The sequence below is a fragment of the Pseudoliparis swirei genome, chromosome 20 (assembly GCF_029220125.1).
Source record: "Pseudoliparis swirei isolate HS2019 ecotype Mariana Trench chromosome 20, NWPU_hadal_v1, whole genome shotgun sequence".
Lineage (NCBI taxonomy): Eukaryota > Metazoa > Chordata > Actinopteri > Perciformes > Liparidae > Pseudoliparis > Pseudoliparis swirei.
This window is the reverse complement of record NC_079407.1, coordinates 4,971,178-4,997,908: the sequence shown is the minus strand read 5'-3', so window position 1 is coordinate 4,997,908 and position 26,731 is coordinate 4,971,178. Positions and strand designations below refer to the sequence as shown.

General features: G+C 43.2%; 2 protein-coding genes across 15 annotated transcripts; one reads left to right on the top strand and one right to left on the bottom strand.

Moving 5' to 3' along the window:
- Positions 1-146: 146 nt before the first annotated feature.
- On the bottom strand, positions 147-5,784 carry tp53i13 (tumor protein p53 inducible protein 13). Of its 2 annotated transcripts, XM_056440713.1 has the most exons (10): positions 5,385-5,784; positions 4,950-5,027; positions 4,363-4,398; positions 4,055-4,113; positions 3,747-3,825; positions 3,392-3,520; positions 3,061-3,273; positions 2,524-2,953; positions 2,005-2,454; positions 147-1,930 (listed from the first exon to the last, which is right to left on the bottom strand). In XM_056440713.1, exons 1-10 carry the CDS (start codon positions 5,481-5,483, stop codon positions 1,824-1,826), a joined length of 1,680 nt encoding a protein of 559 aa, XP_056296688.1. In that variant the 5' UTR covers positions 5,484-5,784; the 3' UTR covers positions 147-1,823. The 2 variants fall into 2 exon arrangements, with proteins under 2 accessions (XP_056296688.1, XP_056296687.1); XM_056440712.1 differs by having other exon boundaries at positions 2,005-2,953.
- Positions 5,785-7,600: 1,816 nt separating this feature from the next.
- Positions 7,601-20,620, top strand: LOC130211163 (nucleolar protein dao-5-like). 13 transcript variants are annotated; one of them, XM_056441830.1, is made up of 34 exons: positions 7,601-7,710; positions 9,175-9,332; positions 9,618-9,743; positions 9,986-10,093; positions 12,050-12,146; positions 13,560-13,612; positions 13,699-13,791; positions 14,104-14,199; positions 14,293-14,385; positions 14,572-14,631; positions 14,760-14,796; positions 14,901-14,962; positions 15,052-15,100; positions 15,190-15,314; positions 15,451-15,525; positions 15,674-15,766; positions 15,879-15,974; positions 16,071-16,157; positions 16,257-16,346; positions 16,426-16,533; positions 16,633-16,716; positions 16,814-16,903; positions 17,003-17,092; positions 17,190-17,279; positions 17,375-17,473; positions 17,557-17,622; positions 18,346-18,411; positions 18,492-18,572; positions 18,729-18,827; positions 18,934-18,996; positions 19,145-19,201; positions 19,299-19,388; positions 19,472-19,534; positions 19,631-20,620. In XM_056441830.1, exons 1-34 carry the CDS (start codon positions 7,689-7,691, stop codon positions 20,285-20,287), a joined length of 3,423 nt encoding a protein of 1,140 aa, XP_056297805.1. In that variant the 5' UTR covers positions 7,601-7,688; the 3' UTR covers positions 20,288-20,620. The 13 variants fall into 13 exon arrangements, with proteins under 13 accessions (XP_056297805.1, XP_056297801.1, XP_056297803.1 ...); XM_056441826.1 differs by having other exon boundaries at positions 14,551-14,631; positions 15,193-15,314; XM_056441828.1 differs by having other exon boundaries at positions 14,551-14,631; positions 16,444-16,533.
- Positions 20,621-26,731: the final 6,111 nt, after the last annotated feature.

The window sequence follows — 26,731 nt, the reverse complement described above, 5'->3', positions numbered from 1 at the left end:
CGCTGAGATCTCGCTTCCCTGATGAAGACGAGCCGTCCGCTGTTGGTGCCACAGCTTTTGTATTCTACTCACACGCCGAAGGAGAAGTACGTAGTTACGATGTGACCGCGGCTACCCGCCACAGCGTGATAAGAAACCCTTTCACATTATAGGTCTTCAAAAAAACTACGTTTTTATTGGGTATGCAGTCCTGATCAGTTCATATCTTCATCACGACTCCTTAAAATGACACATTCAAGGCCCTTAAAATGACACATTCAAGGCCCTTAAAATTACACATTCAAGGCCCTTTAAATTACGCATTTAAGGTCCTTAAAATGACAAATTGAAGGCCCTTTAAATTACGCATTTAAGGTCCTATAAATGACAAATTGAAGGTCCTTAAAATGACACATTTAAGGTCCTTAAAATGACAAATTGAAGGCCCTTAAAATTACGCATTTAAGGCCCTTAAAATGACAAATTGAAGGTCCTTAAAATGACACATTCAAGGCCCTTAAAATGACACATTTAAGGCCCTTAAAATTACACATTCAAGGTCCTTTAAATTACGCATTTAAGGTCCTTAAAATGACACATTGAAGGCCCTTAAAATCACACATTTAAGGCCCTTAAAATGACAAATTGAAGGCCCTTTAAATTACGCATTGAAGGTCCTATAAATGACAAATTGAAGGCCCTTTAAATTACGCATTTAAGGTCCTATAAATGACAAATTGAAGGTCCTTAAAATGACACATTTAAGGTCCTTAAAATGACAAATTGAAGGCCCTTAAAATGACATCCATACCATTCAATGACAACACACTGCGCTGCTTACAACAGCAACTTACATAATCACATAATAAACCTTCACAGGTAAAAGTGACATATTTAAAAAAAAGTTTGTACAAAATGGAGCACAATAAAAAATTATCCTGACAGAAGAATTGTCAAATAGTGTAGTAATACACGAGAGAGCACAATAAGGAGTACGACCAGACCAACGCATTAGAAGTTGTACAAAAACATAAATGACTTAAGACAATCAAAAGGGCTTCTCTGCGGCCTCTTTGATGTTGATGTCCTGGGGGGGGGGGGGGGGTCAGGGGACTGACCCAGGACCACATGACCGATGAGGGGTTGTGTGAGCTCACATCAATATACACTAGCCTCTTTTAACCCTTGTGTTGCCTTCGGGTCAATTTGACCCGATTCAATGTTTCACCCTCCTGTTACCTTTATATTTACTAACATATTTTACCCTTGAGGTCAATATGACCCCAGCTATTAAAATCTCCAGAAAATTATTAGAATTAATATTGTTTTCCAAGTTTAAGTGTGAGGTACTTTATGTTTGTTTGTTGACTCCCGAAAGAACACCGACATTAAACATTGAATCGGGTCAAATTGACCCGAAGGCGACAGGAGGGTTAAATAAAGATATTCTTTGATGCTTTTTGGCCTGTCTTCTGACTTTCCATAACTCAACGCTCATTTTGAATGGTCAAAAAAACAGAAACACACAATGGAAGGTAAAAACAACGAGGTTCCCAATCTTTAAAAAATAATGTAAATGTGAAATCTCTATTTTTGTAAATTCTTGAGCCCATTTAGATTTTAAAAAATAGCCAGCTTTTCCTTAAATCCGATCTAATCATTTCCCAGTACCCTCGCAGCCCACTAGATGACGCTTTGAGGCCCAGCAGTGGTTAAGAACGCTGCTCTATGCTATATATATATACTGTATGATATATTGATTATTAGGAATGCTGCCCTAATGATGAGTTTCAGTTCATCGTCTCTACGGTGACTCCTGGGTGCCCTCTGAGTCCTTCATTCTTCTATGGGGATTCATCTGAGCTGGAGGAGCTGGGCAGGAGAACACACTCTCGCCTTCGGCCTCGCTTCCGCCTCGTGTTTGCGATCCGTATCCTCCTGCGGATCACATCTAGACACACACACACACACATTAGTGGGATCTCCTAACACGATTAACTGGCAGCTCTCTGGTTCCCCACCTACCTGCCACGCTGTCGTAGTTCTGCCGCGTGTCGCGCCAGTAAAGACTGGGCGCCGTCCTCCAGTGGCGGTACAGCCGCGTGTGGAGCACCGACAGCGTCAGGAGAATCAGCAGGAAGCCCAGCGCCGCCGCCGCCGCCCACGCCGCCTCGTCGGTCCTCGGGGTCCCCGGCAGCCCCTTTTTACTCACGGCGCCCGAGGCCCCCGAGTCCTCGTCGCATTCGCAGCCTCCGCCTGCGCTGCAGCCGTCGCAGTCGGGCGGGCGGCCGGCCGGCTGCGGGTTCTGGTGTCGCCGAGACTCCGATCGAGGTTTGGAGACGGAATGGAAGCCGTTGCCGTCGGCGTGTGTGTCGCCGTGTGTTGGCTCCGTCTCCAACTCCCTCCCTTTGACATCGACCGCCTCGTCACCCCTCCTGCCGCCGCCTGCCGGGTGGTCTTCGCTGAAGACGTTCGCTTTGGAGACATTGTATCTCAGGCTGTGTTTCACAAAGTCTTCGTCTCTCTGCTCCACTGAGTGTGTACCTTCATCTTCATCTTCATGCCCGGCGGTCTGGTTACCCTCCCCGTTCACACCATCCGCAAGAGGGTTTATGATGTCACTCGTCAGTGTCGTCCTGGACATGTGTGTCCGCGAAGGAGTCGTGGACCTGGGAGTAAGGCCCTGATTTGAGTTCAGGATCTCAGGTGGATCCGTAGGTGGACCCAGCGTGAAGTTGTGGTTCTGGATGTCCCGTGTCCCGCTGATGTTTGTGGTTCTGTTGCTCCGGTGTGTTATCGTGTCTTCTCTCTGGTTCCCCTCTTCTCCTTTAACGGCGGCTCTGATCCGCCTGCGTTGGCCTCTCTCTTTCATTCGTCTCGAGCTCTCTCTCTTCACGTTGGACTCCGGCTCCGCCTCCATCGCTGCGGTCAGCTGAGAGGAGACGGTCCGCTCGAAGCATTGCCTCAGAGACTCCTGGGGGGGGGGGGGGTTACAACAACAGATCCTTAAGAGACACATCGACGCATTGAATATTCACGATAAGTGACATGTAAATAAATTCATCAGCCAAGTCTGCGGACCTTCATTTCTGCGGCGCGTTCCTCTGGATGTGCGTGTTGCTGCCGGTGCTGCTCAGCTGACCGGGTCAACAGCAGGTTGTACTTCCCGCTCCGGCTCACGCCAACGACCTCCGCCCTTCTCGTGGACGCGGTGGTCTCCAGCCAGCCGTAGACGTCCGCCGCCGCCGCGCTGGACAGCTCCAAGGTGTGACCCCACGACACAAACGCTACCGGCTGGAACGCAAAGCTCACGTTGCTTTCACTCAACGGAGACACTTTGCATCACATGTTTTAAAACATCCTGAAAGCTAAAAATGACAATAGAAACAGTCAGAAAGCGTCTGTGGCTCACCCTGTGTTCACTGAGGTGTGGGTGTGAGGTCACGACGTGGTCTGGCAGACAGGAGCGGGCCAGGACAGACAGAAGCAGTCGCTCGCGGAGAGGAGCACAGGGGTGGTAGAGCAACACAGTCGCGCCGTGCTGGTAAATATACACAAAACACAAGCGCACACGTGTGAACATCTTCGTCATCTTCACTTTATTCGTGAAGGGGGAATGTCTGGGTTCATGTCATCATCACTTCAAATGGGCCGACGGGAGTTTCTACACTAACGGCCGGGATCTCTGCTCCAAGCAGACAGATTCATTCAACTCCCGTGAAGAAGTGGAGACAGAAAACCAAGAGGTGTCGGATGTTGAGACTTACGTGCAAGTTATTGAGCCACCGGTGAGGAGGACAGTACAAGTATTCTCCACTCTTGGCCCTTACTGGTCTGTACGCTCCACTATAACACACACACACACACACACACACACACACATACACATCGCAATGTCCTCAAAAGCCCTCATGAGAACTTTATTGCAGAAATACAAAGCACAGCAACCGAAGGCAGTAAAGGACATCAAAAACACTGCGATAATATATATTTGTGTGGATAAAGGTGTCCATATTAATATATGTGTGTGTGTGTGTGTCAGTGTCTACACACCTGTCTGTCCACACAGCCTTACCTGTTGGGAATGGTATGGTTGTAGGAGATGGATTCATCCATGCAGATCTGCCTGGCTGGCTGCAGGGGGAAAGAAATCAGGTCACATGGTATTGTGTTGCCCAATCACATCGGTTATAAACACTCCAGTCACCGAAGACAAACATTCAGTTAGTTTCCATCTCGTTTGCACCTTTTTTTTAAAAATTGTTGACAACAATAACAGGACAAGGAGGACGTTTACGTTATCGCAACTAAAACATTTTATCATATCATTTTTGTTTGTTTGTTTGTTCGAGGGGCCAAAGGTCACATAAAGTGTTTACTCACCACAGGATCATACACTGTGTCAACACTGGGACGTCTCTGTGGATAAGAGAGAGAGAGAGAGAGACACTGGTTGATGGAGCAAACGTGAACCAACCGGGTGGGGTCAGCAGCTGACTTTACACCACCGACTGTCACAATTACACAGTAAATATTGACTCTCAGTTATTACAACAATAGCAAGAGTACATACAAACAATTTAGCCCTCAATGTGTTGGTATAAATATTCAGAGTTAAACATGGTTGTCCGAGTGTCAAATGTAAATAATGTGATTTACATTTGTGTTCATCAAAATGAACACTTCTCAGTGTAGTGTAGAGTCAAAATAATAACTCTTACCAGCGTTGCGTTAACTCTGAAATGTTTAACACTATGTTCAGTGTTCCTCTAACACTCTGTAGATAAGGACCATATGTTCACTGGCTTTGTGTTAACATTTACTCTTTAAGTGTTCAATTGACACTGACAATTTGACTGTGTACTTTCCCCCGATTGTGTAAACGTCCTGGTACCCAGTCTACGGGAGGCCCCACCCATCTGAGCCAGTGATGGGAAGAGGAAGAGGAGGCCGGTTGTATCCATAGTTACCTGAGAAGACTTTGGCCATGTAGACCCAGGACAGTCCCAAGAAACAGCATCCGCTGGCAGGTCCCTGTGCAAAGACAGCTGACACACACACGCACATACACACACACGCACATACACACACACACACACACACACACACACACACACATACGCACACATGCAGACACACACAAACACACACAGACATACGCACACATGCACAGACACACACACAAACACACAGACATACACACACACACGCGCACACACAGACACATACGCACGCACACACACATGCACAGACACACACACAAACACATACAGATACGCACACACACACACACGCACAAACACACGTACACGTACGCACGCACACACAAACACACATGTTATGACTGGACCGAAGTGTTAGTCCACACCATGCCCTCGACAGGTACCACATTGTGGGTGTGCTACCTTTCCGTTGTCGCATCCCGGCCCCGGTGACCCGGCGACGCGGCACCGAACCGAACCGACCCACAAAGCGGCCAGCACCGTCACCGTCACCGTCGGCATGGTCACGCAAGTGTGGCCAGACGCCCGGTTAAACCGCTGTCATGGCGTCCCTTCGGTCCTCTGGCAACCGAGTGGCTGACAAAGAACTGACCGTTCATTATCTCAAAACAAGGTTTCTTTCAGGCAAAGTCCCGTAACGGCGGAGGGGCGGCGTGTCGGTTAGAGAAGGCCGTGCGTCTGTTGTCTTCTCCGAGTGGAGCTAACGTGGGCGCGTTACTCTACGTTGCAGTAAAAAGTCAAAACAATAAGAGAAGCCCACACGAAAGTGGGAATACAAAGTGCCGTGTACTTCCATGACTATTTCGCCAGTGTGAGATACGCGGACGTCAAGTCGTTCGTGTCGTTGAACGATAACGTTTCCTGAAAAATGTCAAAATAAAATCGTTGTCTCGTCTTGTATCGCCTTCATTAGCCCGTGTTTGTATCTTATCTGATTCTACGTGTAATGAGTGAGTGCTTCATATAACATACAATAGTCATGTGTGACCCAGTGTTTGTTCTTGAATCATATTTTAATTGAATTCTGGTATCCTCACTTTTATTTTGAAAACACAATTCAATTTCCGGAATGGTGCTCACTCGGTTGTTTCTGGGTAACTTTACGCTATTGTTATATTTAGGAAGCTGGAAAGGAGTGGGAAATCAAAGGAGTATACTACCCTTCTTAGATACAGTCTATGATACGATGTAAACTCTGAATATCCTCTTAATGTGTTTATATCAGGTGACTCATCAGCAACATATGGTGTTAATTAAATCAGTATTCACTTTAACTCGTGTAGGTACACGACCACTTCAAACAAAAGCCGAACATTGTCCTGGGGCCCCAAAACCATCAGGGGGCCCAAACACACCATGCTAGTGATCATTCAATTCATTGTATATTTGTTATAACTCTCTGCCGTAATAAAGCCTTAAGGCAACACTTGCTTGAGAGACCACGTATTGCTGAGTTAAAACTTATTTTTAAGGCCTTGATAATGTATTGTAGGCTCTCATCACCTGGACCTCACTCGTTTTGCACTTTTCAAAATGTTATGCTCTCTTCTTCAGTTTGCAGCGTGTGTTTGTGTGTATGTATGTGTGTGTGTGTGTGTGTGTGTGTGTCACGTCCAGGGTGAGTAATCCCTCTTTCACAAAGTACTTTCCCCCCACCAACAGTCAATGCCTATTCAATAATATGTGCAACCATTGTACCATTAAAATAGTGGAAGTCAATGTCCCAACTGATGACAGAAATGATGGTTTTCATAATTGTGTTAATTAATTATTAATTAATTGTTATTTTGTAAGCAGTAACCTCACTCAACACCCCGATCCTGCCACAGGGCCCCGTAGTTCTCTAACACGCTAGGAAAGGGAGGGGTGAGCGCAATCTGCAGCCTCACCACTAAAACGTGTCAGGCATGTAACTCTAGACGTTCCACTTGCCATTCCTCAAATTCTAGCAAATTGTTCTTAAAAACCCCCACAAAATTAGTGTAACTTAATTCATATGTTGTTGCTCTATATGAAGTTTGTAAATCGGTTAATTTATTGACTCGTAATTAGCAATAATCGCAGTTATGTCTCTCTGTTCTGATTTCTACTAATATCTACACTTTTAAATTATCCGCCTGGACCTATCTGAAGTCTAGGTGAATGAACTCAACCCACTAATAACTCACTTTATAAACTATAGTATGACTGGGTGTCCGGATGACAGGAAACATATGTCTTGTCAACAGCCTTGTTGAGGAAAACAAATATTGTTACTTACAGTTTGAGGATTCATAAATCACTCAGTGCCTTTGTGCACTGACAGGCTCCGCCCATTGGACTGCAAGTCACACATGCCACACCTGCAGAAAGATACAAAGCAGGACATGGGTGCAAAACATTGTTGCTTTCAAAATAAAACCAGCTGCATAATAATAGCCTGTGAAATATAATTGTCCAATCTGTCAGCAGTTATGTCACAGTAAACCGAGTCATGCCATTTGAGCTGGTACGTTAAATATAGCCTGCACGGGGTACATATCTGTTAATGTCCAACATTGTATTCCAAAGTGGGTTTTATTTTGAAACTCGTGATTTTGGACACTTTGCGAATGTCCACACCCACAACGCTCTCAAGCGTCAGGTACACACTTTGCCATAGAAGTGCACAGGTGGGTCCGTGAGACGAGAAGCGGGACCCTGGACAGAGGACAGGTGTGGACCTCGATGGATTCACCCCAGCTCAAAGGTGTGCTGTCTTTTTTAATATGATTGTTTTTTTCTTTTCAGCGATCGACTTAGTTTGTAGTTTGCAAAGTGTGGATTTAATATTATTATGGCACGTCGCTTTCTTTATTCAACATATTACAACTTCAGCAAGAAAGCTAATGATCCATTTTTACCTTCGCATTGAAAATGCGGAAGGTAATGTTTTGATCGCCGTGTATTTGTATGCGTGCGTGTTATTCGCATAAGTCAAAAAGTATTAAACCGAATCGCATGAAATTTGGTGGGATGATTGGTTATTATCCGGGAACCATTTGAGTAGATATTGGGATCGATCGGGTCAAAGGTTAAGGTCATGAAAAGGTCAAAATCTTCTTTTTACCATATTTAAATCCAATTGGCAGGCAACTAATGCCAACAGGTTCCTAATTCAATGCCCAATCTTGTGATATGCGAAGGTATGCGCTCTACCGAGTGCCCGTTCTAGTGTTCATTTGTTTTTCACATAAAGGTGTTTCTACGACAGGTAGCCTATAGACTATTTACACAAAACAAAGACCATGTCTTTCCTTCTATACAGTACAGGGTGTCGTGCTTTTCTGGATTGTGGTAACTCTTATGCAATTGGCTAAATGTATGCGGAAAAAAATGGAAGCACAAATTAACTAACCTCCAAGCACTATTTCATTAATTTAGCACCTTGTATGGTTGATTTCTTTGTCCTCTTCCATGTTATAATAGTAAGTAAGTAAGTAAGTAAGTAGCTTTTATTGTCAATTTCTTCACATGTTAGACATACAAAGGAATCGAAAGGACGTTTCCCACTCTCCCACGGTGAAACATATAAAAGTGCACAGGCACAACAGATAAGACAAGACATTTCCTAATACTAAGTAAACATAAAGATAAAGATTCACGTACAGTTGTTATAAATACTATATATATATATAAATACTATAAATACTATATATAAATATGTAATGTAATTTTAGACAAGTGAATACAAGTGATTAAAGTGCAGAGTTTTGAGTGATTTTTGAGGGGGGCGGGGGGATTTTCAGCTTCCTGTCAGACTGGAGGATATGGCTGGGGGGAGTGAGGGGAGAGAATTTAGCTTCCTGACAGCTTGGTGTATGAAGCCATGACTGAGTCTGGTGGTGCGGCAACGGAGGCTCCTATACCTTCTTCCAGAGGGTAGGAGGCTGAACAGACTGTGTGCAGGGTGGCTGGTGTCATTCACAATCGAGGTCGCTCTCCGGGTGAGGCGGGTGGTGTAAATGTCTTGCAAGGAAGGGAGTGGGGCAATCGGTAATGACGGTAATAAAGTAATCGGTCCGTTTAAGGAAGTCGTACAGTGAGGAAGTGCAGGTTGCTACAACAGCTGATCCTCCACAGTGTGTGTGGAGGCTGGCGACTCATCAGCTGAGCTTTTAGGATCCTAAATAAAAAAACAAGGAGACCAGCGTCACTGTACTCTGTGCTGTAGCTCCAGTAGGAGCCGGAGCTGCAGGTGTCCAGCAGCCGGCGGCCCCACCTCCTGGTGGGTTGAAGTGCCTCGCTGAGGAACCAGAGCCCGAAGAACCGGACCAGGTGGAGGTAAAGAAGTGCACGCCTGGAAACCCTGCGGGAGAAAAGGATGGGAAGGTGAGCAGCACACTCATTTGGATAAAAGGTCAATGTCTGACCTTTGTTACTTTTTCCGCCCTCTATTCAATACTCTCCACTGTTCACTATTTGTAGTAATTGACGTCATGGCACTATAAAAAGATGCACTGGCAACTGCAAACATGATGAAATGCAATAAAGTAAAGATGCAAATTGTTTGTCAGCTCTGTTTATGTAATTATTCCCGACCAGGCTGAATTCTAAAGATCGTGCGAGATAATATATCTGCCTTTTTTTTTTTTTTTTTTTTTCATCTGTCACCAGGAGATGTACACATGCGGCAGCTCTCTGTCCCCCTCGGAGAGCGAGGACGAGGGTATCGGCAAGAAAGACAAGGAGAAGGAGAAGAAGGAGAAGAAGCTGAAGAAGAAAACGAAGAAGAAGAAGAAAGTACGTGTTAAAAGAAAATGCTTATCTTGCCAATTATTTGGTATTTTCTTCATGCCCGGTCACATCGAGTCTCTAAGATCGGTTAATCCGACGGCTTTCTGAAGGTGTTGCCTTGATTCTCGGCTGCAGTGACTCATTGGTTTGGTTTCTCGTTTATCACTTTCACCAAATGAAAAGGAAGACGTAAATAATCCCGTCCGACCGACTCGATCGACAACTTCCCCCCGTTTCTTTCTCAACAGGTATCCAGCTCGTCGTCGTCTTCATCATCCTCCTCTTCTTCCTCCTCCTCCTCCTCCTCCTCCTCATCTTCCTCCTCCTCCAGCAGCTCTTCGGAAAGTGACAGCGAGGTGAGTCGCGGTTGAGCCTCGGGTGCTGCTCGAGGATCACGTGGTTTACACGATGCTTTTGCTTCCATGCAGAGGCTGTCTTGCTCTAACATGTCACACACACACACACACTCCCACACACACACACACACACACACACACACACACACTCCCACACACACTCAGCACACGTTTAGCATTGTGCTTGATGCACAGCTCCCCGAATTCTCTCAGTTGGAAGCAACATGTTTCCTATGACAGGAGTTGGAGGGAGTGTCGCAGTGACGTTTCTCCGATGCGTTTTTTGTTTTGTTGATGTAAATCCTTCACGAGTCTTCCCTGCAGCGCTGCTGGATTCAATTCAGTTTATTTTATATAGCCCAAAATCACAAATTTGCCTCAGAGGGCTTTACAATCTGTACACATAGACATCCCTATCCCAGGTCCTCACATCGGATCAGGAAAAACTCCCAAGAAATAGAAGAAGAAAAAACTTTCACGGGGAAAAATAAAGGGAAGAACCCTTCAGGAGAGCAACAGAGGAGAATCCCTCTCCAGAATGGACAGAAGAATAGATGTCACGTGACCAAAAAACACATTCAATTGTACGTCCTTGTCCACGAGCACAAACTGTTTCCCATCAGCTCACAGGGGGTGGATATTCCCTTCTAACTATTGTCAAAATACAGTCTGTTATAAGATTATTTAGGGTATAATGGCTTTAAAATGGACCGTATTTTAGAGCTTTTATTGCATCTTTTGGCAAGTGAGGGGAAGAGAAAATCGACTTTCCCCAGGTGTGATGTGTCAACAGTTTCACTTTTTGAATTAGCTCTAATCCAAAACTCCCCCACTGTAGTCGTCACCTCTTTTGTCTCGGTTCACGACGTTTCCAGCGACTGCTATTACACGACGGCGTGCCGCCGGTTCACTGAGGGCGTGGGCTGGAAAATCAGGTGATTCAGGAAAAGCGAGCAACTCGGCTCAACACAAGAGACGACGTCTACGCCACCCATTTATGTACCTCTGACTCACTCCTTTAACGGCGCTGAGACAAAGCAATAAAAAAATGTCGAGTGGAAGAAAAAGTCGTTGGACATGACATTGGAATGCATTTTAAGGCGGAGGCTCCGGGGTCTGATAACAGGTGGTAACTGACAGCAGAGGAACACACCCATTGACAATGTGTTATGCAACTTCTGTATCACAAATGCACATTTTGTATACTAATGGAAACAGTATATGTCATTATAATTGCATTTACTGTATTCTCATGCATCCAGTACGTCTGTAATGAGTCACTCGACATATATCAACTCTCATATCTTGTTTGTTGCTGCCTCTCCACAGAAGGTGTGGATCTTTGTTATCTTACTATTGAAGGCAAATCCTTCTTAATGTGTAACTAGGTGACACCCAACCCTGATTCTGATGACTTTATCTTTTTACATGTTTGCAAGTACAACATTCACTTGGCAAACAAGCAGCGCCGCCGCTCCCATAACGCGCACTACGCGCTGTGCGTAGGGCACCAAGTCCTGAGGGGGCACCACAAAATAGGTAACAAAAAAAATCCTCATAGTTATAATAATTATAATGCCGATATTATTTCAGTCTCGAAATATTAGGCACCTTTTAGGCATGTATATCACAAAACAGGCAGAACAAGAGATATATGTAATCGATCACCATGCAGCCCCCCCCCCCTAACTCTCATTGCATTTGATTATAGTTTATTGCAGTGTAAAAATATTTCACATACAAACATCTCTCTAATATTATCACATAAACCCATTTTATTTGAAATCTTCAAAATAAAAGTTTTTTTTTTTTTTAAAGAAAAGCCGATCATATGTCTTTCAAGCCGTCAGGGGCCACATAAAATGACGTGGCGGGCCGAATTCGGCCCCCGGGCCTTGTGTTTGACACCTGTGATCTAAACGTTCTGTTTTTGAAAGAATCAACATGTGTTTTCAGGATGACAAGAAGAAAAAGAAGAAGAAGAAGAAGAAGAAGAAGAAGAAGGACGATGAAGGAGAGAAAGACTACGTCTGGAACAGTGTTATCATATCTAGTAAGTGCAACACAACATTTCTCATGCTTCTCCTTCATAAAAACTATTATTTGCAAGAATTGAGTTGAGTCCATCTGTCACACAGAGGTCAGCCTCCACGTGGATGGGGGCGGGGTCTTGCCCGCCTTATAAGGGCACCTTGACGGATTGAGTTTAAACTTCCTTGTTCAGCGCTTCTCTGAGCGCCACCCTGACGCCCACATTTGCACATTATTTGGTTAAAATGGCACGGAGTGACAGTTTTACCCCACAGCGGTTTCCTCTATCACCACAATCTCCATAACCACCATCATTTCCAAAATAGATGCCTTTTTTTATTAATTGGAATGTCCTGTCTTAATGTTTTTTTCATACTTGTTTTTACCTGTTACTGTTGTACCGACTGATAGATAGATAGATAGATAGATAGATATATACTTTATTAATCCCCAAGGGGAAATTTGTCGTGACAGTAGCAGCAACACACAAGAATAAAAACAAAACACAAAATATAAGAAACAGGGATGAAAGATATAGAAGTATACAAGTAAAATAAAAGTAAAATACAAACTAAATATATATGTAAATAAATATACAACACACATGCATACACAACACACAACAACACTGACAGATCAAATACAAAAAGATTAAATATAGACAGAGTGCAAAAAGCAAAGTGTGTGTATGAGTGCAGAGCAAATGAAATGAAATGTGTGTGTATGTGTGTAGTGCAAACAAATGAGATGTGTGAAGTGCAGATCAACACTATGATCTGGCAAGAGGTGAACTGTTATAGAGCCTCATAGCCGATGAGTCCCCAACTTCATTTCATTGTATGTTTTTACAATGATAATAATAAACATCCTTACCTTACCTTCACCGGAGTGGATAAGACTCACAGAATCAGTGACTTCTTTAAATCACTTCTTAAAACCAGTTTTTATAGAACAGCTTTTAAGTGACGTCGTCCTTTTATGCAGTTCTTTGGTTCCCCTAATTGAGTTTGTCTGTTGTTTTTTATTTTATATTTGCATTTTACCATTCTATTTGTTTTGCCTTGATTATCTGTAGAGCACTTTGTAAACTCTGTTTTTCAAGGTGCTATATAAATAAAGTTATTATTATTAAGAGTGCATTGACACCAAAGAGACTCACTTGGATTGTCAGTTAAAATCTGACATGCACGCTCTGATATTTATTTCACATGTGGCCCTTTCCTACAGTCGTGACTCGTGAAACAAATGTCTACAAAGATCTGTGTTTACAGATTTGTTATTTATTTAATAAAAAAAAAATTGGATGGCTGTAATTACATGATATATATTCACAATTGCGTCGATAGTGTCTAAATATTTAGTTTTCTGCCCCAGAAATGTCTCTCAGAATATAATTCTCATGTACATGCTTTACATTTTATTAAATTGTGTTCAGGTCCTGGAGGCCAAGTGGAGCAGCAGTGTGCAGAAGATATGAAGATAAGCAAGGTGAGAGAGATTCATTCATCTTTTATTTCCCACATTTTTGCTGTTTCAAATGTCATCGTGTAACTCTGGTCCTTGTCTCGCTTCAGGATTTCAACTCGTCTGATGACGAGGATGACAAGAAGAAAGAGAAAAAAAAGAAGAAGAAGAAGGACAAGAAGAAGAAAAAGAAGAAGAAGAAGGTACGTACACATTTTCAATAAAACATCAGCTTCTGCAGTAATATTTTTAACTAGTTAAGACATTACATAACAATCCCCTCCCCCACTCAATAATTGACAGCAACGACTGAATTACAGACAAAAACATTTAAAAAGTTGTTTTTTGGTTTCATGGAGATAATTAAAGTGAAGAGTTTGTAGAGGAGTGAGTTTGCAGGCGCTGAGAAATCTCTCTCTCTCTCTCTCTCTCTCTCTCTATCTATATATATAGTATAGATACAGTATATATATATTGTATGTAATTAAATATTTACCGTACTTCCTCTGTCCCAGGATTCGTCCTCTTCCTCATCTGACAGTTGGTCCTCCGACAGTGAGGATGAAAAGAAGAAGAAGAAGAAAAAGAAGAAGAAGAAGAAAAAGAAGAAGGTATGCTGTGTTCGACTCAATGCAGTTATAATATTGTGGTGACGTTGGGTTTCATCTCTATGTTCTACCTATTATTTAACGTTTTTATTACAGAAGGACTCCAGCTCCTCTTCCTCAGATAGCTCTTCATCCTCCTCTTCTGACAGCGAGGATGACAAGAAGAAGAAGAAGAAAAAGAAAGACAAGGTAAACCAACGCTGCTGTTGCTTACTGTGTCGGTAACGATTGGAAGGATTACCGTAACACATATACAATTACAATACATCATTTATGGTATGTTTGATTGGCTTCGACTGCTGAACACACAATCATGTCACACATTGTTGTGGCAACCTAATTCTTTATCTATAGAGATCTTATTCGTTCATCCAGGATTCCTGCTCCTCATCTTCTGGCAGCGATGAAGGCGAGAAGAAGAAGGACAAGAAAAAGGTGAAATAATGCTGATTGTGTTCTTTTTTTTAAAGCTTCTACGTGATCCAGTACGTTTTCTTTAGAGGAACAACCGGGTCGTTCTTACACAGTAAACCCCAGCTCGTGTTTTCTCGTGATTTCCGCAGGATGAAGAGCAGAATGAGCTCTGCAGTGTCCCTGCTAGTGAGTGTCAACACACTGACAACAACCACAACAACAACAACAAATAGACACTAACGATCATTGTGTTCGTGAGGTTGATGCCGTACTGCTGGACTTTTCTGCAGACGGTGAGACTGCAGGGTCGGGTCCCGAGGGAAATAAGAAGAAAGATGAATCAGCTGACAAGGTGAAATACTCACATATATATATGTATGCGTGATAATTATGAATTGTGCCAATGCACTAACGAACAAATTGATTTTTTTGTCACGACAGGCCAAGAAAGACCTGAAAGAAAAAGCTGAAGGCAAACTGCCCACTGCTGGTATGTGTGCTGCTTGTATTAAACACACGACACAGGTTGGAGGGTGGAAGTGTGGTTGGGTTTTGGTGGTAATGACGCTTCCCGTCCAGCAGGGGGCGCCAACGCATTCACCGATGGTATCGAGGATGGCCAGCTGAGTGACGATGAGGGCGAAGGAGGGCAGGAGGAGAAGGATAAGAAGAAGATGAAGAAGTTGACGAAGAAGAAGGAAAAGGTGATTATGGGATGTACAAGCTGCACTTTACAAACAAAATGAGGCATCTCCAAAATGTACTGATGGAAGACTTACAGCTAAATATACTCATGATGAAGGGTAATCAATGACGTTTATTTGTTTTGTTTCGTCACAGGATTCTGGCTCATCCTCAGACAGTGACGATGATAAAAAAGACAAGAAGAAAAAGAAGAAAAAGAAGAAAGAAAAGGTATACGGAGCTGGAATAATGTTTATTTAAAGAAATAATAATAATTAGGTCACACAAATAAATAGGGATCTATAGTGTCGTATTTCTGGATGAATACCACATGTTCAATGGTCTGTTTGTGAATATTTGTGTTTAATCTGATCCATAGGACTCCTCCAGCTCCTCCTCTTCTTCATCGGATAGCTCCTCCTCAGAGAGTGAAGATGACAAGAAGAAGAAGAAGAAGAAGAAGTGTAAGAAGGTGAAGAAGAATAAGAATGATTGTATAATGTACACTTCTGTATATAATATTTATGTATGTGTATTGTTTAATATTCTTAATATATCCTCCTCGGGTCTCTCTGTCTTTACAGGATTCCAGCTCCTCCTCCTCCTCTTCTTCATCCTCGGATAGTGAAGAGGACAAGAAGAAGAAGAAAAAGAAGAAGACAAAGAAGAAGAAGGATACGGTTTGTGTTTACAACATCTCTCGATTTTAATCTATTTGTATTTTTGCTCTTATTATAAGGTTATTATATCATCCTCGGCTCTCTCTCTCTTAACAGGACTCCTCCTCATCTTCTTCATCCTCGGATAGTGAAGAGGACAAGAAGAAGAAGAAGAAGAAGAAGACAAAGAAGAAGAAGGATGAGGTTTGTGTTTACAACATGTTTCAATATGAAATGTTGTTGTATTTGTGCTCTTATTATAAGGTTATTATATCATCCTCGGCTCTCTCTCTCTCTCAACAGGACTCCTCCTCATCTTCTTCATCCTCGGATAGTGAAGAGAACAAGAAGAAGAAAAAGAAGAAGAAGAAGACAAAGAAGAAGAAGGATGAGGTTTGTGTTTACAACGTGTTTCAATATGAAATGTTGTTGTATTTGTGCTCTTATTATAAGGTTATTATATCATCCTCAGCTCTCTCTCTCTCAACAGGACTCCTCCTCATCTTCTTCATGCTCGGATAGTGAAGAGGACAAGAAGAAGAAAATGAAGAAGAAGAAGACAAAGAAGAAGAAGGATACGGTTTGTGTTTACAACATGTTTCAATATTAAATGTTGTTGTATTTGTGCTCCTATTTTACGGTTATTATATCATCCTCGGCTCTCTCTCTCTCTCAACAGGACTCCTCCTCATCTTCTTCATCCTCGGATAGTGAAGAGAACAAGAAGAAGAAAAAGAAGAAGAAGAAGACAAAGAAGGATACGGTTTGTGTTTACAACGTGTTTCAATATTAAATGTTGTTGTATTTGTGCTCTTATTTTACGGTTATTATATCATCCTCGGCTCTCTCTCTCTCAACAGGACTCCTCCTCATCTTCTTCGTCCTCGGATAGTGAAGAGGACAAGAAGAAGAAAAAGAAGAAGAAGAAGACAAAGAAGAAGAAGGATACGGTTTGTGTTTACAACATGTTTCAATATTAAATGTTGTTGTATTTGTGCTCCTATTTTACGGTTATTATATCATCCTCGGCTCTCTCTCTCTCTCAACAGGACTCCTCCTCATCTTCTTCATCCTTGGATAGTGAAGAGAACAAGAAGAAGAAAAAGAAGAAGAAGAAGACAAAGAAGAAGAAGGATGAGGTTTGTGTTTACAACGTGTTTCAATATGAAATGTTGTTGTATTTGTGCTCTTATTATAAGGTTATTATATCATCCTCGGCTCTCTCTCTCTCAACAGGACTCCTCCTCATCTTCTTCGTCCTCGGATAGTGAAGAGGACAAGAAGAAGAAAAAGAAGAAGAAGAAGACAAAGAAGAAGAAGGATGAGGTTTGTGTTTACAACGTGTTTCAATATTAAATGTTGTTGTATTTGTGCTCTTATTTTACGGTTATTATATCATCCTCGGCTCTATCTCTCAACAGGACTCCTCCTCATCTTCTTCGTCCTCGGATAGTGAAGAGGACAAGAAGAAGAAGAAGAAGAAAAAGAAGAAGACGACGAAGAAGAAGAAGAAGGATAAGGTTTGTGTCTGCAACACTTCTGTGCATTACTTTTGTAGGTGTGTAGTTTTATGTTAATAAGCATTCATCTGCTCTCTTTACAGGATTCCAGCTCTTCCTCTTCTGAAAGTGAAGATGAAAAGAAGAAGAAGAAGAAGAAGAAGAAGAAGGTAAAACACATGGGACAAATTAATTAATCAGTTTCTCGCTCCCGATTCTAGATAAATAGTGGAAGAAATTCAATTCAATTCAATTCAATTCAGTTTATTTGTATAGCCCAATTTCACAAATTACAAATTTGTCTCGGAGTGCTTTACAATCTGTACACATAGACATCCCTGCCCCAAAACCTCACATCGGACCAGGAAAAACTCCCAAATAACCCTTCAGGGGGAAAAAGGAAGAAACCTGGAGGAGAGCAACAGAGGAGGATCCCTCTCCTAGGATGGACAGATGCAATAGATGTAATGTGTACAGAAGGACAGATTTAGAGTTAAAATACATTCAATGAATATGACAGAGTGTCTGAATAGTTCATAGTAGGCATATTCCCGATGGAACCTCCCGATCCAGGCAGAGATGGCGTGGGGGAGAGGAGGGTGAGTCTCAACAACAGGACAGTGCGTAGTCATGAGAGCAAATTTCACGACCCAGGCGATCCATCAGGCAGATGGGATCTGCTCTCATAGGGTCCGATGACCCCATGAGACGTAAAGTCAAAAGGAGGAGAAAGCAGAGTTAGTAAGATTGAGAGATGAAAATTCAGAAGGAGAGAAAAAAGAGGAGATAGGTACTCAGTGCATCCTAAAACGTCCCCCGGCAGCTATAAATGAGTCTGAATAAACCAGGATGCACTTCTCTGATCGACTGGCATCCTCTTTTTTTATTTTTAGAAGTCCAGCTCTTCTGACGATGGCTCCTCTTCCTCCTCCTCTTCCTCTGATAGTGAGGATGACAAGGTAAAATGACACACACACACACACACACAACTATCCCTACTTAATAAATTATTCATCAAATGGCATCATAATTCATGAAGTGTACGTGTCTACCTTTTTTACTTCAGAAGAAGAAGAAGAAGAAAGACAAGAAAAAGAAGAAGAAGAAGGAAAAGAAGAAGGTGAGAATATCTCATCCTTTTGTCTTTCATTCCAGGTCTTTGGTTGATTATATAAATAACAAGGCGATGTGGTCATGAAACAGGAGGATGCATCACGAGGACGTGTATGAAATATTATGCGTCTCATTATTAGAGCGTATCTCTCTTTGTGTCCAGGGTTCTTCTTCTGAATCGTCCAGCGATTCTTCGAGCGATGACGATAAGAAAAAGAAGAAGAAGGATAAGAAGAAGAAGAAAAAGAAAGACAAGAAGAAGGTAAAACAAAGTGAATGTCCAACGCAGCCTCTGGCTTAATATCATTATCAAGATGGGAAGTTCTTAATAATACAATAACACAATTATCATATTTGCATCCGTCAAGGACTCGGATTCTTCTGGCAGTGATGACAAGAAAAAGAAGAAGCAAAAGAAAGACAAGAAAAAGGTAAAACAAAGGGAATGTCTCGTATGTGTCCAACGCAGCTTCCTGCTTATTATATTAATAATTAGATATTAATATGTTTCCTCTGTATATCAAGATGGGAAGTCCTTAATAATACAGTAACACAATTATCATATTTGCATCCGTCAAGGACTCAGAATCTTCTGGCAGTGATGACAAGAAGAAGAAGAAGGAGGACAAAAAAAAGGTAAACACTTTATTCGTGAGGGGAAACATGTGTATGCATATTTTTTTGTTTTACAAAACCTAGTTGATGGAGCTCTAAATGCTTCATGTTCGAGCAGGACTCGAGGTCCGGTTCATCCGATGGTTGCGGTGGCAGTGACAAGGAGAACAAAAAGGACAAGAAGGACAAGAAGAAGGACAAGAAGAAGGTGAAACACTCAGAAAATGGGATGACCATCGAATTACGTGTGTGAATGTGAAATGACTATATTTCCTCCTGTTTTTCCTCCAGAGTTCCGGCTCGTCGGGAAGCGAGGCGGAAAAGAAGAAAAAGAGTGTACGTTTTCTATTAAATGTAAATGATGCGACTCTCATTTCACCCTAATGGGTCTTCCCTCACCTTCTCTCACTCCATTCTCCGCGTACACTACAGCTAATGATGTCATTGCAGGAAGAAAACCCGGGTGGTCAGCAGAGCCGCGAGCCCAAAGCGGGCGGAGCTTCGGGCTCGGGGGCCGGCGGCGGCGGCGGCGGCGGCGGCTGCTCGAGGCCCGGCGCTGGCACCGGCGTCTCCTACGTGTCGCTCCCCTCCAAACCGGTGGTGAAGCTGGATCCTCTGATTCCTTCTGCTGGCTCCAAGCCCTCAGTCCCTGGTCAGTACGCCACGAGTTACTCCGCCCCTAGTTACTCCGCCCCCGGTTTCTCCCCCATTGGTCACAATGCCCCTTACTCCGCCCCCGGCTCTAAGCCCTTGGTCCCTGGTCAGACCGCCCCTGGTCAGACTGCCCCTGGTCAGACTGCCCCTGGTCAGACCGCCCCTGGTCAGACCGCCCCTGGTCAGACCGCCCCTGGTCAGTCCGCCCCTGGTCAGTCCGCCCCTGGTCAGTCCGCCCCTGGTTACTCCACCCCTGGTTTCTCCGCCCTTGGCTACTCCGCCCCTGGCTCCACACACAGTATTGGAGATAGGCCCCCCCCCATTCGCAGACCTTCCAGCCCAATGGAGTCGCTGTTGGGGAGCCCGAGGAGGTACGCAGACGTAGGGACCCGTTCCACCTCCCATCTCAGCTCCAGTGACCAATCGAAAGGCGCCAAGCCGTACCAACCGTGAGACGTCGGAGATCAAAAGAGATGTTGTGGATTTGGTTTTTTTAAGCACGGCTTACGCGACGCTGGTGGATGTCGATTATGATGATGAGATCAGCTACGATGGCCTGGTTTCATGCAAGACGAAATACGATGACACACCTGGCGGAAGGTTACTGCGCAAAGACGCATCGCGACATGATGAACATGTTCACGGCGATGCGTCAAATGATCCCATGAAAAATGATGATTGTAGCTTTTTGGTAATAGAAAGCACACGAGTGGAATTGTAAATTCACAAGCACATGAAATAATGACAATAAAAATCCCCACGTTGCAGAATAAAACATTATGATTCTATTCGTTTTGTTTCTTGTCTCCTGCTCATGCTGCCTTCAGGTACCCCTGCTTCTCAGGTTCTTTAGGCATACAGAACAAGAGCGCTCTGGATTTACACATTTATATTCTCCTTTTTTGGGACTTCTGAATGAAGGAGGGAGTGAGAATAAAGCTTCACACACATGTTATACTAAAACAGTTGGTAATGCTTCAGATTTGTCTGTAAATGAGTGTAAATATTGATACTGCCAATATTTAGTACCAGTGAAGTACTGACTGGAAACACTGTACTTCCACTTTTATTCTACAGCCTGCACATAATAATAGGGTTAATGTCTCCCATATTTTCATCACTTTGTGTTATAGTATACAATCAGTTTGAAATCACATCAGCTGAATGTAAAACATCTTAGAGGGACACTACATTGGACCCTTCTCTCAAGGTCTTTAATCTTTAAACAATTAAAAAGTGTAGTGTTTAAAACATCATCCGGACATCATTTCTGAAAAAAAGTAAATAATACAACAACTATAGTGCTGAGAATTATATATGTATTTAATGATTTACTACACTTGAGTGAGGGACATTTTTAGCAATTATTTTTCCACTCCACCACATCTCAGAAAGAGATGCTGTACTTTTTACTCCAATGCTTTTATCTGTTATTTTGAGGTACTTTGTAGAGTATTTGCATCGTGCAAACACTTGTAAACTTTGAATTTTACGCAAGGTCATTTCTTTAAAAAGACTGTTTTAATGTTAGTTTTAAATATTAAAGCCTCTAAAAAGCGCCCCCTCTGCATAATGCTATTCAAAGCATGATTGTATTATTAGTACTTACTTTATACAACCACAGTGGATCTCTGGTGTCTCAGGTCATCTCTGGTATTGCTGGATTATTTTTCATGAAATAATTATGGAAGCCCGTTTCCGCCACTGTGATAAAAAAATTAAGATCCTGTAAGTCATAATTATGACTTAACTATCTCATAATTTCGACTTACTATCTCATAATTATGAGATACTATCTCATAATTTCGACTTACTATCTCATAATAATGAGATACTATCTCATTATTTCGACTTACTGTCTCATAATTATGAGATACTATCTCATTATTTCGACTTACTATCTCATAATTATGAGATACTATCTCATTATTTCGACTTACTATCTCATAATTATGAGATACTATCTCATTATTTCGACTTACTATCTCATAATTATGAGATACTATCTCATTATTTCGACTTAGATACTGACTGAGGGTGGGGCGTAACAAAGCAGAGCAGGGAAGCTGTGTTGAAGAAACAGTGAACCAGGTGAAGTAAAGATAAGGTTTGAGCTAACAGCAACTACCGTGTCACTGTACCTGCAATACAACCTTCGCAGGTAAAAGCCAATGAGAGGCGAACGGCCGCTCAACAACTTGTAGAATAGCGTTATTTTCCGCTATTTTGACCGCGGTGTCTCGGTAAGTTGTACTTCACCACAGCGCTGGTTAAGCTAGCAGCAAATCGTTGTCAAATAAGCTAAAGCTGTCTGTATGTGGCCGACCTGTTCAGCTAACAGTTTGTATCTTTAAAAAATGGCAAATTATTGTAAACTCAGCTACCGGCTGAGACGGCAGCCCCTCTCTCTGCCTCCGGTACCTGCACGCAGGTAGCCTACACGAAACATGAAACGCAACTCTGTGTTTTGATGTCAGTGATTTGTTATTGTAATTTAATAATAATAATAATAATATTTCTCGTTTGAATCAAATATATAATATATGAAAAATATGGGGGAAATAATTAATATCTCTCTGTATTGCTCAATCGCACGCACGCACGCACGTGCACTAACGTCAATGCCATGGAAACCGGACCGAGGCTATAAAAAGGCCGCGGACGTTCTGATTCTTCCCTTTGCACTTTGGACTTTGACATGAGCTGAACCCCCCGTGGACTCTCCTGTGAACCCAAACCTGTGAAGGATACTCTGAGGCTTTTGCACTTCTTGAGACTTTTTGCTGGATACAAAACTTGTTGGCGAACCGAACGACACCAGATCCGGACTACGAGAGACCCTGAAAGAGGCCCTCCGACGACCGAGAACCGAGGACGAGCCCCTGCTGAACGGACTGGGCTTTGATTTGGACTATAACTGTGACGGTAAGACCCATTTTACATTTAATTTAGCATTTATATTATTAATGTGTCCCCTTAAATCCATAAAAGTGTTCTTAGTTTAGAAATCAGTGAAACTGTTTGACTTTTAAGGTTTAAAATGGTGTCTGGCAATGAGGGGAAAACGATGTTTTGTGAAAAGTGAGCCTCAGTCGATGATTCGTCGTGTAAAAAGATATTTGAGCTGCAGACTGTCTTGAAAATTGCTGAAGATGTGCGGAGTGTGTTGACAATTAGTGTAGGGCATCGAAACCCCGATGATTGTGGATTTAAGGCATCAAAACGTCGAAGTTTAACTTGGCATTTACAGAAAAAAGATGGCGCCTCGAACGTTTTTATAGAATTTTCAAGTAAAATTTGCAAAGTGCATTTATTTTGTTCGATGTGAAGCGCTGGGGCCTCCGCGGTCACGTGACCTGCATGCACGTGACCCTGAGTTGCTCTGTTGTTCCGGTTGAAACGGGACTTACTGTACACACATCTGCTCCTTTACTTTAACATATTAAAGTGATTTATTTGACATTTAACATTGAAATGCACTGTGCTCGTTGTTGCGGTGCTTTGCTTTCGGGGGGACAAGAGAGCGATCTGTTAAGTAGCGTTAACTGATGGGAGCGCAGAGCGCGCGCTGCCTCCAGCACCTCGTGAACGGGAGAATAATGAGTTATAAACCAAAGAGGTTCCTGTGTCGCCATGTTTCACTGTGCGTCATGACGCGCGTGGTTTAATGTATATTAAATACGTTCACGCCGTTTATCGCGAACCATTTATTATAATAATTAATAATACACATTGTATTTATAAGGCGCCTTTCAAGGCACTCGAGGTTGCCGTACAACACATTAAAACAGTTACAGTTAAGACAACCGGAGATTGTCTTATTCATCTTTTTATTCACAAACACCGACGTCCTGAATAAATGTCTTTGCCGAGAGCTCAACTGTCGCTTAATTGACCACCAGAAGCTGTGAAAGGCTCCCAAACTTTATGAATTAATAATGATTAAATTAACTAATTCATTATGAACCCCACTTTGTTGTTTGGGGCATATGCAAATACTGCTGACATTATCAATAACGATAATTATTATTATTATTATGATTTCCATAAAGAATACATCTTTATTATATAGTCAACATGTCCATCTTTGTGAAACATGTTTTTAATATTTACAAAATGTATTAAAGTTTAACATGAAGTGTCACATGGAAGCAGCATTACTTGATTCTCATTCCCTCATCTGTTTAAACAGAGCTGCACTATGTTGGCTATAACTGTTAAATGTATAAAAGGCTCTTAAGCACTCTTATGTGGTCTGTCGTTGTTAGGATACGCTGTGGTTTTTTATTTTCTATTATTTCTAATAATAATATATTATTGCTAAATGTAATACAGAAATATTTATTTACTGTTACGAAAAATCCTGACGGTTTGAACCTTTCCCTCTTAGCTGCTCTGAACGACATCATGCCGCTGCCTGCGCTGGACGTCATCCGGATCGCCTCAGACGACGAAGGTAATCGAGGTGAGGCTGTGATTGCATTTGTGGGTCAGGCCATGCCTGAGGGTGGTTGGGGTCGCGGTGGTTGGGGTCGCGGTTGGTGGCGTCCCCAGGTCCCATTTGATGACGACGAGGGAGAGGAGGCCATCTCGGACAGCGAGGACTCCGGCTACGGCTCCATGTCCGAGAGGGAGGACGAAGAAGATGACCAGCCCTTCCTTCCTCCCATCCCCTTCCTTGGTGCGCCGCCCCCCTTCTTCCCCCGGCCAGAAGAGGACTCCGCCCCCTCCACCTCCGGCCTCGGCTCCTCCGTGAAGAGGACCAGGGAAGAGGACGGCGCGGGACCCTCCACCAAGAGGACCAGAGAAGAGGACTTCGGGGACGTTGCTACCTTCCGAAGATACTGGCGGACGGATGAGGACAGCGACGAGGATTGAGGCCGACCACTTGCTTGCTGCAGGATCTTAAACCTTCATGTCTGGCAGGACTGATAAAGCCCCAGACAGCCTTCCCTCGCGTCTGGCGGGGTTGTGAATAGGTTTCATCCTGCAGCACAGGTTTTGGTGCGGTCAATCCTGAAGAAGCTCCGTCCCCGTTGTGCACTTTGGAGTCCCATGGTCAGGAGGACACAGTGCGGTCATTCTGCCTTTAGAACAGCAGCTCACCTGATTACATCATCACATCAGCTGCTCTTGCTCTTGAGTTTACTCGGGCTCCTCCCTGTGAAGCATTTTTAACATCACGCCACCAAATTGTCCCAGCACAATTTTAAGGAGGCAGCATTCTGGGATATTTGTCTATCCCAAGTACAGACAAGTCATTTAGGATGCATCACTGTTAAAGTGGGCGGAGCAAGTTACATCTGGGCTCAGATGTGACTCCTCCCACTTTGGCTCTATGGGAACTTCAGAATTGGAACAACTTGACAGACTTGAGATGTTTCACAAGTTCAGACAAGAACTGGTTTTGAGATGAGGACCACGATCTCCGCCCTCCTCTTCAGGCCTCGGATCCTCCACAAACAGAACACACTGGCAGTGGGAGGAGGACAGCGACTCGGATTGAGACCCCCAGCCTGTTCGCTGCAGGATTTTAAACCTTTATGTCTGGCAGGACTGACAAAGCACCAGACAGCCTTCCCTCGCGTGTGGCGGGGTTGGCAATAGGTTTCATCCTGTAGGAGAGGTTTTGGTGCAGATCATCCTGAAGAAGCTCCGCCCCCAGATGTGTACTTTGGAGTCCCAGGCACGGGAGGATGCAGTACGGTCATCCTGCAATTAGACCAGCAGCTCACCTGACGACATCATCAACTCAGATCCATTTTTATGGAGGCTTAATCTTGACAACCCGACCACAGATGTGATGCCTAAACAACTCACATCTCACCTCAAGAAAATACCATTTCAAAGTTTACATTTCCAGTTGTGTATTGTCTCCTCCGCCATTGTTCCCTGATGCTGGTGGGAAATGCATTCTGCATTCGGTAAAGTGGAGCAAGTCCCATCCGGGCATCTGGACCGTGGTTGGCTATATGGGGACTTTAGAATTGGAACAACTTGACAGACCTATGATGTTTGAATGAATAATGGGTCCACAAATTGACCTTTGACCTCTAACTATGAAGGCAACGACGCTCGAACTTGAGATCCACTACCAGTAACTTACCTGAAAACCATGTCACCAATACAATTAATACAATGTCACATTAGGTTTAATTAAAAACTTACCTTCAAAAAAACCTGCAAGTATTATAATAATTACAACTTAATAATAACACAGACCTCCAATAAAACTAGGAATCAAAATAAATAAAATTAACGCTTAAATTACTTTAGAATTAAAATTAAAACTCCTCCCACCTCCCGACGCTCCCAACTAATGGAGTGACGGGTAGGTTTGCAGACTCGCCTATCCAGGTGAGTAAGGGTGCTCGGTGTATCCACACCCCCCTTACAGCTCTGCTTCCTGCTTGCTCACACCATTCCACTTTACCACAGACCTTCAGTCGCTTCCTAACGAACTACATAGGTTTTAATTCTTTAAAAACCGTAACACGAACTTCAACCACCTCGGGCTCGGGGGCCGGACTCAGCTGGGACCACAGCCTCTCCTTCTTAAAATTCTTTTATACTCAATAGTGGCCCTTACTAATAAATCCTGACTCCCTTTCAATTTAGGAACTCTTACCAGGGTCGAAGATCTAACGTCAGGGGCATCAAGTGACAAGCGTTGGTCAGTGCATAGTCGGGTCTCCCATCATACGCTTAAGCTGACAAGGCGGTAGCAGGGGGACCCAAAACCAAAACCGTCCCGGTTGTGAAACAGTGGACCAGCTCTTTACCCTCGCAAGACTGCTGGAGGGGTCCTGGGAGTTTGCCCAACCAGTCTACATGTGTTTTGTGGACTTGGACAAGGCTTTCTCCTGGGTTCCTCTGGGGCTTTTGTGTGGGGTGTTG

Coding starts and splice junctions, on each gene's coding strand:
- LOC130211163 (XM_056441825.1), top strand. CDS start 7,689: ATGGATTCACCCCAGCTCAAAG. Junction 7,711..9,174: donor GGATTCACCCCAGCTCAAAG/GTGTGCTGTCTT, acceptor TCTGTGCTGTAG/CTCCAGTAGGAGCCGGAGCT. Junction 15,101..15,189: donor AGGCAAACTGCCCACTGCTG/GTATGTGTGCTG, acceptor CTTCCCGTCCAG/CAGGGGGCGCCAACGCATTC.
- tp53i13 (XM_056440712.1), bottom strand. CDS start 5,483: ATGCCGACGGTGACGGTGACGGTGCTGGCCGCTTTGTGGGTCGGTTCG. Junction 3,826..4,054: donor AACCATACCATTCCCAACAG/GTAAGGCTGTGT, acceptor TGTGTGTTATAG/TGGAGCGTACAGACCAGTAA. Junction 3,521..3,746: donor GGTGGCTCAATAACTTGCAC/GTAAGTCTCAAC, acceptor TATATTTACCAG/CACGGCGCGACTGTGTTGCT.